This window comes from Megalobrama amblycephala, linkage group LG14, assembly GCF_018812025.1.
Source record: "Megalobrama amblycephala isolate DHTTF-2021 linkage group LG14, ASM1881202v1, whole genome shotgun sequence".
Lineage (NCBI taxonomy): Eukaryota > Metazoa > Chordata > Actinopteri > Cypriniformes > Xenocyprididae > Megalobrama > Megalobrama amblycephala.
Window position 1 is genome coordinate 213,910 of NC_063057.1, and position 12,216 is coordinate 226,125.

Genomic DNA, 12,216 nt, shown 5'->3' on the forward strand with positions numbered 1-12,216 from the left:
TGGTCTTTAATAATGTTCTCAAACCGTTAGAACAAAAACAACAAAATGCAGTAAAGTTTAAACAAAAAATAAACAGTTAATGCTCAATAGTGTTACTTAATTGAAAACATTATTATGGTTGTAGTTCGAATTCATCAAATGTTTCTTTCATTAATATATGAAAATGAACATCATTTTCATATATATATTAAAAAAAAAAAAAAAAAAAAAAGTTTAGCAGAGGATGGTTTCGATCCATCGACCTCTGGGTTATGGGCCCAGCACGCTTCCGCTGCGCCACTCTGCTGCTGCTCCCACAGAGCGAATCACACTGATCATAAACACGACACGGATAATCAGCACGCTTTATTACAGAGCCGCTAGTGTATAATGATGACAATATTAATATTATAACGATCACCCACTTTATATACATGTTTATATTTTCATTTTTGTATTATATTTATATGTACACATCTTTAGGTATTCAGAGTTCACTTCGCTTCTTCTGTCTGGGCTATTCAATCCTCGTCTGTGCTGAGCAGCGCCCTCTACCAATAAACCGCCACACCTGCACACGAAAAAAAATCCAAATCCACCGTGAAATAAACATCGGGTGTTATAATTTTAAAAGGCCCTTTTAATTTTTATAATTTATTTCTATATGTGTTGTCTCCTAACCTTATGCTTGCAGTTTAACACACAAATGTTTGTTTTATTATTCATAACACAACAATAAATGTCTTTATAGAAATTTTATACTATAGTAAAAAAGACAAAATTGTCTCTTTATTTTAAACGGACAGCATTATATTTAACTGTGTCCGGCAACTTCAATTCAACAACTGAATACAACAATCTTGGAGCATTTCACAGATTTACTGTCAATACACCATTTAAATGAGCTTAAAAGATTCCTTATCCTGTGGCTCCCTCTGGTGGACAACATTAACAGCACAGCTTGAACTAATTATAAGACAATCCTTAATATATACAGTAAAATATTATAAATATATTACAAATATTATAATATTATATAAATATAAGTTACAGCGGTAGAACATTTTTTTTTAAGTACAATTACAGTACAATATAAATTATATGAAATATAAGTGTAATATAAGGTCAGATGTAATAGTTCAATACAGTATGTGGCAGTTTTATTCTATGGCATATTATTATTAATAGCCTAAAATACAATTGAGTATGAGTATAATATAGTAGTAATAACTATGAATAGCAAATAGTATATCATAAATTGTAAAATAATATAGTGAATACAATTAAAATAGCAAATAAAATCAATCATAATAATATAAGTTGTATAATAATATTATATATGGCCTATTAACAGGCAGACGAGGTCTCTTGGAAATGCAGACAGGCTTTTTCCAGGTCTGTGTTGTCCTGGTGCTACTGGCTGAACTGGGGTAAAAATATAAATGAGCCACGAGTAGATGACAGCCAATCAAATCTCTGGCTTCATTGCACGGAAGACTCACTTATGATTTAGAATATAAACTATAATCTCAGACTTCATGAGAATCATGTAAACTTTATATTATTTCTTATAAAGTCTCAGTTTTCATAGCTAACTAGCGTTGTCGCTAGCTTTTAATAGTGTGACTTTGGTGGCCAACTAGCTGTCAAAATAATGTTATAATGACCAAATACAACCAGAAACAACTGTTCAGACTTGCATGTGAAAAATAATTCCCCGATATGTGGTTTGGATTGTGCGACGATTTGTAAAACCTCAAAATAATCAGGCATCTTTTCTTCAGTCCACTTATGAGAGTTACAAGTTGCCCGGACCAATATGGCGGCGCCGTTGACGTGTGATCCAGCGGCCAATAGTGCGTCTATGTAGTTTATATGTCTATGGCAGCCCATGTCGAACACATATTTGAGCGAATCACATGGTGCGTAAATATAGTTTAAAAAAAAAACATTTTAATTGTGATATTATGGCATGTTCTTCCTTTTATTCTTCACACAAAACGACTCAATCTCCAGCTCATAGGAATATGTATTCAAACGTTTATTTTTTCCAAACAAACACACATTAAACTCTGTGATGGCGATTGTGGATTGCTCGGCTACTTGAAGTCACACAATACACAAGAATGGCACCAAAAGACAAACGAGTTTGACCTGGACACAAACTAAACAAAACTGACCAAGTGAAGAGGCTCGTCCGCTCCGAATCCCGAGTTTCGTTCTGATCATAATAAACCAGTTCATTTGACACAGTACAGCATTTCTTTTGTCCTTTCTTCTCGAAATTAACAGTATTTACAGCTCAGTGCCTAGTTGATATTATAAAACTCATATCTCAGATGAGGGAAAGGCGTCTGTTTGCCTGTAAACTCGAGACATTGTAAACTCACTCGTGTGTTTGACAGAACAGGCAAATGTGAAAATAACGCCCAGCTAACAAGAACAACGTTTTTGTTCCCCTAAAATATTTTAAATATTTAAAAATGTTCGAACGTTGAGGAAACATTCAATTTTACCATTCTTCCGGAATGTTACTTTTGAACGTTCTCTGAACTTTCTGGGAAAAAAAAGAACATTTTAAAAACGTTTTAGAATTAAACGCTTCTTGAACTATGTATAGATGTTAATGTTCTGAGAACATTATTAAAGAACAGATAACTTTGAACTATTAATGTTAAGAACGTTCGTTCATAACGTTGAGAGAACCTTGCCAGAACATTCTGAGAACATTATCAAAGATAACTTTGAACGAACGTTCTATTAACGTTACTGGAAGAATGTTTGTTCATAACGTTGAGAGAACCTTGACAGAACGTTCTGAGAACATTATTAAAGATCAGATAACATTGAACGAACGTTCTTTTAACATTACTGGAAGAGCGTTTGTTCATAACATTGAGAGAACCTTGCCAGAACGTTCTGAGAACTTTATTAAAGATCAGATAACATTGAACGAACGTTCTTTTAACGTTACTGGAAGAACGTTTGTTCATAACGTTGAGATAACCTTGCCAGAACGTTCTGAGAACGTTATTTAAGATCAGATAATATTGAATGAACGTTCTTTTAACGTTACTGGAAGAACGTTTGTTCATAACATTGAGAGAACCTTGCCACAACATTATTAAAGATCAGATAACATTGAACGAACGTTCTTTTAACGTTACTGGAAGAACGTTTGTTCATAAGGTTGAGATAACCTTGCCAGAACGTTCTGAGAACGTTATTAAAGATCAGATAACATTGAACGAACGTTCTATTAACGTTACTGGAAGAACGTTCGTTCATAACATTGAGAGAACCTTGCCACAACATTATTAAAGATCAGATAACATTGAACGAACGTTCTTTTAACGTTACTGGAAGAACGTTTGTTCATAAGGTTGAGATAACCTTGCCAGAACGTTCTGAGAACGTTATTAAAGATCAGATAACATTGAACGAACGTTCTATTAACGTTACTGGAAGAGCGTTCGTTCATAACATTGAGAGAACCTTGCCAGAACGTTCTGGGAACAATTATCAAAGATCAGATAACATTGAACGAACGTTCTTTTAACGTTACTGGAAGAACGTTTGTTCATAAGGTTGAGATAACCTTGCCAGAACGTTCTGAGAACATTATTAAAGATCAGATAACATTGAACGAACGTTCTTTTAACGTTACTGGAAGAGCGTTCGTTCATAACATTGAGAGAACCTTGCCAGAACGTTCTGGGAACAATTATCAAAGACCAGATAACTTTGAATGAACGTTATATTAACAATACTGGAAGAACGTTTGTTTATAACGTTGAGAGAACGTTCCCTGTTAGCTGGGACTCCAGATTGAAGCTCTGAGCTCGAGTCTAAACCTAAAGATGACACTAATCTCACGTCTTTCATTTTGCAGCATGCAACGTTCACAGAACACGACATGTGGAATCAGTGTCAGATTCAGCAGTGATGATATACAAGCTGCTGGACGCTCACATTCAGTCCGACCGACCGCAGCGGCCTCACCAGTTTTGTGCAAATGCCACTGGAATGAGTCGACAGCCCAGCGCCAGTGACAATCCAGTGTTTGCAGGTAAAGTCGCCGGAGCTCAGCGGTTCCAGCTGATGAAACTTTTGCAGAAATCACAGGCTAAAACACACAATCCACAGTCACAGAAAGCGCAGCTACCGTCGGCCTCTCTACAGCGGTACAGTAACAGATATGATCAGTGCAAAACCCACGGACGCGTGTGTCCGTACAGCTGAGGTCTGTTCGGAAAATCCCTCTTTCGTTCCTTTATGACGGAAGCGGATCGAGCGTGGCGGCGTCTGTGTGTGGCAGTGATAAGAGATTAAAGGTCCATTAGCATGCCGACAGGTGGATTTTGCTTCCGAAAATGATGTTTTTGGACCGCATGGCGTCCTCTGAAGATGTGAAAACTAACTCTATTACAGACAGAGTGCGATATAAACTCACAAAACACACTTTACACCGGCCTAAAACAAGCGCAGACGCGTCCAGCAGATGATCCTGAGATTCACACACAAACTAAAGACTAGATGCTGATGGAACCGCGAGCGCCGGAGCTTCGGCGTCAGTCCTGCTGCCGCGCTCTCCGTCGGTCCGGGAGAACGAGGCAGCTTGTTTAAGGCATTTGATTTGTTCCGTCGTTAAATAAGAGCTTGTATGGGAGTAAATGAGTGAAGGATTCTCCTCTGCAGGCCGCCGGTTGGTTGGTTTCTGGTGTCGATGTCGCACGTCTGTCAACACTGATGTGAAGAGAATCAGACCTGGAGGAGAGCAGAGAGAGACACGCGTCAGCATCGCGCGGAACCGGATTTTCTTTCCGCGAGAAACTGAACCTGAGCTCTCACTTCATTAGGACTTGCTGACGTTCTCGTAGATGACGTCGCTCGTGTGCGACTGCTGCTTCTTCTTCTTCCACATGAGCATGACACACTGATGGATGAACACGTACTGCTCCTGCACACACACACACAAGTGTCATTTTACAGATCTGAGGCTGGTGTCATGAGAAATCGAGTCCCCCGCCAGGAATCGGGTTTTCTTTAGGACCCAGGAGGTAATTGCCTGATCAGAAATTGTTGTTAAGTAATTATAACCGATTTAACTATGGTATGATGTGGACAAACAACAGGAGACCTGATTCCTGAGGGGACTCGATTCCACACCGGATTCACAAACATTTCTGGTGTACAGGTTCTGTACCTCCGTTTGGACCATGGACAGCCGGTGCGAGCGCATGTCCGACACCATGCCCAGGATGTCCACGTACTCGTGTTCCTGAATGTGCTGCATCAGACGGTCCAGAGCGATGAACGTGCCGGTCCGACCCACTCCAGCACTGAGAGAAACCACACATACGAGCATCAGTGTCTGTTACATACCGTTGTATCATCTCAGCAAAGCCACAAACAGGAAATCAATAGCTGGCAGTGAGCCGCGGTGATTCCGGTCACAGTGAACGTGCTTCTGATCCATCCGCTTCAAACTCTTGCATTAATGTTTCCAGCTCTGAATCATGAGGAGTAAACGTGACACGACAGCAGCGGTCTCACCTGCAGTGGACGACGATCGGTCCTTTGGTCCGGTTGACCTGCTGCCGTACGATCTGTACGAACTGTAAGATGCTCTCGATGGCGTTGACCGTGGGAACACCGTGATCAGGCCACGACGTGTAGTTAAAGTGCAAAACGTCTTGAGTTTCGTCAGCCTGCAGGAGGAGCCAGAGACACACACAACCATGAGACACGTCACATAATACTCTATCTATCTACAACCCGATTTCCAGAAATGTTGGGATGTTTGAATAAAATGAAAACTAAAAGTCTTTCAAATCATATGAGGCAATATTTTATTCACAATAGAACATAGATAACATAACAAATGTTCAAACGGAGAAATTTTAAAATTTTATGCACAAAATGAGCTCATTTCAAATGTGATGCCTGCTACAGGTCTCAGAATAGTTGGGACGGGGGCTTGTTTACCATGGTGTAACATATCCTCTTCTTTTCAAAACAGTGTGAAGACGTCTGGGCATCGAGGTTATGAGTTTCTGGAGTTTTGGTGTTGGAATTTGGTCCCATTCTTGCCTGATACAGGTTTCCAGCTGCTGAAGAGTTTATGATCGTCTTTGACATATTTTTCTCTATAGGTGAAAGATCTGGACTACAGATAGGCCAATTCACACCTGGATTCTTCTACGATGAAGCCATGCTGTTGTAATAGCTGCAGTATGTGGTTTTGCTGAAATACACAAGGCCTTCCCTGAAATAGACGTCGTCTGGAGGAGAGCATATGTTGCTCTAAAACCTTTATATACCTTTCAGCATTCATAGTGCCTTCCAAAACATACAAGCTGCCCATAATGTATGCGCTTATGCACCCCTATACCATCAGAGATGCTGGCTTTTGAACTGAACGCTGAAACCACGCTGGAAGGTCTCCCTCCTCTTTAGCCCGGAGGACACGGTGTCTGATTTCCAACAAGAATGTCATTTGTTGTGTCTGACCATAGAACTGTGAAACAGTCCATTTTAAATGAGCCTTGGCCCACAGCACACGACAGCGCTTCTGGACCATGTTCACATATGGCTTCCTTTTTGCATGATAGAGATTTAGTTGGTATCTGCAGATGGCGCAGCGGGTTGTGTTTACAGACAGTGGTTTAGTTGGCATCTGCAGATGGTGCGGCGGATTGTGTTTACCGACAGTGGTTTAGTTGGCATCTGCAGATGGCGCGGCGGATTGTGTTTACAGACAGTGGTTTAGTTGGCATCTGCAGATGGCACGGGGGATTGTGTTTACCGACAGTGGTTTAGTTGGCATCTGCAGATGGCGCGGCGGATTGTGTTTACCGACAGTGGTTTAGTTGGCATCTGCAGATGGCGCGGCGGATTGTGTTTACCGACAGTGGTTTAGTTGGCATCTGCAGATGGCGCGGCGGATTGTGTTTACCGACAGTGGTTTAGTTGGCATCTGCAGATGGCGCGGCGGATTGTGTTTACCGACAGTGGTTTCTGGAAGTATTCCTGGGCCCTTTTAGTAATGCCATTGACACAATCATGCCGATGAGTGATGCAGTGTCGTCTGAGGGCCTGAAGACCACGGGCATCCAATAAAGGTCTTCGGCCTTGACCCTTACGCACAGAGATTTCTCCAGTTTCTCTGAATCTTTTGATAACGTTATGCAGTGTAGATGATGAGATTCGCAAAGCCTTTGTAATTTGCAATTTTTACACACTCTTTCACAGCTCTGCCCATCTTTACATCTGAGAGACTCTGCCTCTCTAAGACATCCCTTTTATAGCTAATCATGTTACAGTTCTGATATCAATTAACTTAATTAGTTGCCCCCAGCTGAATCTTTTCAAAATTTCTTTCTTTTTCAGCCATTTGTTGCCCCCGTGACAACTTTTTTGAGACCTGTAGCAGGCGTCAAATTTGAAATGAGCTCATTCAGTGGATAAAATTGTATTGCATTTGTTATGTTATCTGTGTTCTATTGTGAATAAAATATTGGCTCATGTGATTTGAAAGTCTTTTAGTTTTCATTTTATTCAAATGTCCCAACATTTCTGGAATTATCACCTCAGAAACATGATATTCTTTCCCCTTCTGACAATGAGAAGCTTGTTCATGCATCTCTATTCTTCAGTTTATCTGATGTGTTGTGTATTCTCACATATCCCAGTCTGAAGTTTCTGATGGTCCACTCCGGCGAGTCCGTCTCTGACAGCATCTCGACCGTGATCTCGCCATACGCCACGGGCTCCTCAGTGAACGGCCAGTAGTGGTCACACTTCACCTGGACAGGAAGCATATTCACCCGTTAACATCCGTTAGTGATGTCATTCATCACAGCGCTCTGGTAACCATAACAGGCAGCCGGAGGCGGTTGCCATGGAAACTGACCCTCCTGCGCTCGTTACACTGGGTCAGCATGACGATGATGTGAGACTTCTGCTGCAGAACCATCTTCCAGAAATCGTTCCTGGTCTCGGGGAGCGGCCCCTGTGTGGCGATGAACTCGTGCGGAGAGTTATAACCCTGAAAACATGACGGGAATCACACACCTGAAAACCTGTTTCTTTAACAGCTGATATAGATGAGTGAACTGATGATATACTTACAGGAATATAGTTTGCATTGATGTAATCTGAGCCTTCGTCGTTGTGCAGAGAGATCAGCTTCACTCGACTGAAATCATCTGCGACCAGACAAACATTCAGAGCAACAGTTCATGCTTTATATAATAATACACTCAATCTCCATAGACGATTTGATCTTTAGCAATAACGTACATAAACCTTTCTAGACAGATCTGAGGTTGTTCAGTGCTGACATCTGCTTCGGTAAAAGACACAACAAGTGATTTCAACTTCATACATGTTTTAAAATCTTATTTTAATTGCCAAATTTACACTGAAGAACGAAACTACTCAAAATACTGAAACCATTAAAAAGAGCTCAGTGGTAAATGACACAGATTTCTTACACGCCCAAAAAATGTATATATTTTCATATATTTTGTAATAAATATATGCAAATATTAGTGCTGTCAAATCAATTAATCGCAATGAATCACATCTAACATAAAAGATTGTACATATATATATATATATATATATATACACACACACACACACATTTACAAACTTTTATGTTAGATGCGATTAATCGCGAATAATCGATTTGATTAATCGCATCTAACATAAAAGTTTGTATGTGTGTGTGTGTGTTTGTGTGTATATGTGTATATATATGTATATATATATATATATATATATATATATATATATACACACACACACAAACACACAAATATTTACAAACTTATGTTAGATGCAATTAATCGCGCATAATCGATTCGATTAATCGCATCTAACATAAAAGTTTGTATATGTGTGTGTGTTTGTGTGTGTGTATATATATATATATATATATATATGTATATATATGTGTGTATATATATATATATACACACACACACACATACAAACACACATATTTACAAACTTATGTTAGATGCAGTTAATCACGAATAACCGATTCGATTAATCGCATCTAACATAAAAGTTTGTATATGTGTGTGTGTTTGTGTGTGTATATATATATATATATATATATATATATATATATATATATATATATATATATACACACATACACAAACACACATATTTACAAACTTATGTTAGATGCGATTAATCGTGATTAATCGATTTGACAGCACTAGTAAATATGATGTTTTGTACTTATATTAAAGATATAATGATTAAAGATTATAGTAAATATTTTAAAATTGCAACATTGATTTCGGCTCAACAATATAATTAAAAGTGATTTATAGGATGATTAGATTATTCCCCCAAAAGTTATTCTTTTTACAAATCAAAGTTTCTAATGTCTTTCGTCTGGTTGGTTTGATTATTATTCAACTCAAAAGTGTGAGGTCACAGAGGCTGTAGCCAATGAGAGCAGAGTTGGGCGGGGCTTTCAGGCCAGCCACTCACAGGGCAGTATGTTGGTGTAGCGGTTCTTGGGTCTGTTGACGGGCAGATCAGCGGCTTCATGAGACAGATCGAGACCGACGCTCTTCAGCTCCTGACAGATCGACAAATAACACACGGCAGTCATACACACGCAGTCCTGACACGGAAACACGCGTGTCGCTCATGTGTTCTGCGGTCATGTTACCTCAAACTGCAGCGAGAACTTGTACGCTGAATCTTTGCTCATGTCTTTGATGTAGGCGTCAAAATCACTGAGCTGAACTGGACTGAAGACACAAACATCATCATACACTTCAGTCAGAATCAGGCTCTTCGAGTTTAAATCAGGTTAGTTTGTTGAAAGTTATGAACAAACGTAACGTTAATAGAAAGTTATGTGTTTCACACTAACAGGATGTTTTTACCTGGTCAGTTTTCTCTTCTTCAGTGCAGTTTTGCTCCTGCGGGTGAAACACAGGCGTCAGTGAACTGAGATCAACACAACACAGATCAAACTCTCATTCTGGAGAAATCCTACAAACTAAACATGCATTTCCAGGTTCACAGAGCTGCAGCGCTGGCGTGTCGTCCTGAACCACAGACAATAAATCAGATTCAGTCATTCTGGAGGGTTTAAAGCACACGTGCAGCTCATATTTTTGTTGAAGCGCTTAAATGTTTTAGCAGTGAGGATTCTTTGGGTTTATGCAACATAAATGTGAGAGGATTTTATGACAGCGTCTCTCAGATATTAACATCACACAAGTGTCCTTCATGTGAAAGAGTTTACCATCCAGACAGGACTTGAAAATTCTGATATAACTTTAAATAGTCATGGCTAGTGAGTGATTTTATCACACCAAAGTTATAATGTTTAATGACTGTGGTTATTTTTTCAAAACGGTGTATTAAGTTTTATAATATATATATATATATATATTTATTTATTTATTTATTTTTTCTTACCCAAAACAGTTTGTATTTCTTTTAAAATGTATATAAATATTTTATTATATAAATATAATTACAATTTAATTATATTATTAAATTATATATATTTTATATATTATTTAATTTGTTTAGTGTGTATTTGTTTTAGAATTTATTTATATATAATTTACTTATATATATTAATATAAATATAAAAAATATATATATTTTCAAAACTGTTTTATGTAATATAAATATAAATATTTAAATTATATATATATATATATATAAATTTAAATTTAATTACATTATTAAATTATATATATTTTGTATATAATTATTTAATTTGTTTACAGTGTGTATTTGTTTTCAAATTTATATTTTATAATTATATATATATATGTTTTCTTCAAAACTGCATTTGTTTTCAAATGTATATAAATATTTTTATATTATATATATATAATTAAAATTTAATTATATTATTAAATTATATATATTTATATATCTGTTTCAAAACTGCATTTGTTTTAGAATCTATATAAATGCTTTTTCTAATATTACAAATAATTTACTTATGTATTGTTTCACAACAGTGTATTTTTTATAATTTTATAACTTATATTTATTTATTTTCTCACAGATATTTACGTCACACAAGTATCCTGTCATGTGAAAGTTATTGGGTTTATGTACATATTTATTTGATAAAATATATCATAATTAAATTTAGGATGTGTTTTTCCATATCACGATTTTATCACATTAATCTCATGTTTAATTTTTTTGGTTATAAAGTGTTTTGAACAATTTATATACATTTAATCATATTAAAAAATTTTTTTAGATTTATATAATTTTATAAATAATAGTATTTCTCCATTGTATCTTTAAATCTTTCTCCATAGACTTCCATTACTGTACAGAAGATATTTCGGCCCGTCACCAGAGCTCAGCTCGTATTAAACCTGGAACATTCCTCTAGGAAACAGAAAAAGGAGAAAACGAGTTTCTCGTTGGAAAATCTGCATTCAGTCCAACACAGAACAGAGGAAGTAGAACATGCAGGAGGTGAAACTGACGGACTGAGCGAGCGCCGTCATGCTGCGAGCGTTAGTGTCATGCTGCAGTCTGACATATAGATGGAGCACTTCTGCTCGGCTACCCAGAATGCACGTGAGCGTCTACATCTACAGTCAGTCTAAAGGTGCCGTGTGTGTGTTTGGGTCTCCGGAGCTCGGCGCCGGCCGTCGCCGCTACTTACCACGGATTAATATAAAAGGCCAAAAGATAGTCAGTCCAAAGGCAGGATGGCAGAAGCGTGAGGAACGCAAAGAGACTCCTGCGCCTGAAGCCGTTTGAACAAAACAGAAAAGCAAAAGACATAAAAAAAGACCAAGGGCAAAAAGTTGGGACAAAACATGGTGCTCCATTAGTAATAGTGACACACACAGATGATTGAGCATATTTCATTAGTGTTTGACAGGTTAATGAACGCTTCATGCAGTCAGTGTCACTGGCGTTTGACCCACGGCACACAGACGCTCATGTTTATGCCACAGTTTTAAACACTGCAAAAAGTGACGTTCCTCCTCCTCGTTTTCCAGCACAAATATCTAAACATTCTTAAATAAAGCAGATATTGTACCTTAAAACATCCTGCAAGTTTCAGAGCTCAAAATATCCTCATTATAAATAAAGCATTTATTAAATCAAGCGCCAAAAACGGCTCCTTCTGATTTTCTGTGACATCATACATTTGCATATTCCTGCCTCCACAGCAACGGCGAATCGTTTTACATCATCGCACTA

General features: G+C 37.8%; 1 protein-coding gene and 1 non-coding gene across 6 annotated transcripts in view; both read right to left on the bottom strand.

Annotated features, from left to right (window-relative positions):
• Positions 1 to 214: 214 nt before the first annotated feature.
• Positions 215 to 286, bottom strand: trnam-cau. Its single transcript has one exon. It is a non-coding gene; the product is annotated as a tRNA-Met (tRNA).
• Positions 287 to 1,990: 1,704 nt separating this feature from the next.
• The window catches only part of ptpro (protein tyrosine phosphatase receptor type O), a 37,752-nt gene continuing 27,526 nt past the window's right edge, over positions 1,991 to 12,216 (bottom strand). For 3 of the 5 annotated variants that reach the window (XM_048156133.1, XM_048156136.1, XM_048156137.1), the window contains 11 exons: positions 11,669 to 11,752; positions 9,900 to 9,935; positions 9,680 to 9,761; positions 9,496 to 9,586; positions 8,113 to 8,189; positions 7,895 to 8,029; positions 7,665 to 7,787; positions 5,536 to 5,690; positions 5,186 to 5,321; positions 4,831 to 4,939; positions 1,991 to 4,746 (listed from right to left, as the gene is read on the bottom strand). In XM_048156133.1, coding sequence (XP_048012090.1) covers positions 4,835 to 4,939; positions 5,186 to 5,321; positions 5,536 to 5,690; positions 7,665 to 7,787; positions 7,895 to 8,029; positions 8,113 to 8,189; positions 9,496 to 9,586; positions 9,680 to 9,761; positions 9,900 to 9,935; positions 11,669 to 11,752 — 1,024 coding nt within the window. In that variant the 3' untranslated portion in view covers positions 1,991 to 4,746; positions 4,831 to 4,834. The remainder of the gene's footprint in view (positions 4,747 to 4,830; positions 4,940 to 5,185; positions 5,322 to 5,535; positions 5,691 to 7,664; positions 7,788 to 7,894; positions 8,030 to 8,112; positions 8,190 to 9,495; positions 9,587 to 9,679; positions 9,762 to 9,899; positions 9,936 to 11,668; positions 11,753 to 12,216) is intronic. The other 2 variants (XR_007179562.1, XM_048156135.1) reach the window with 2 other exon arrangements.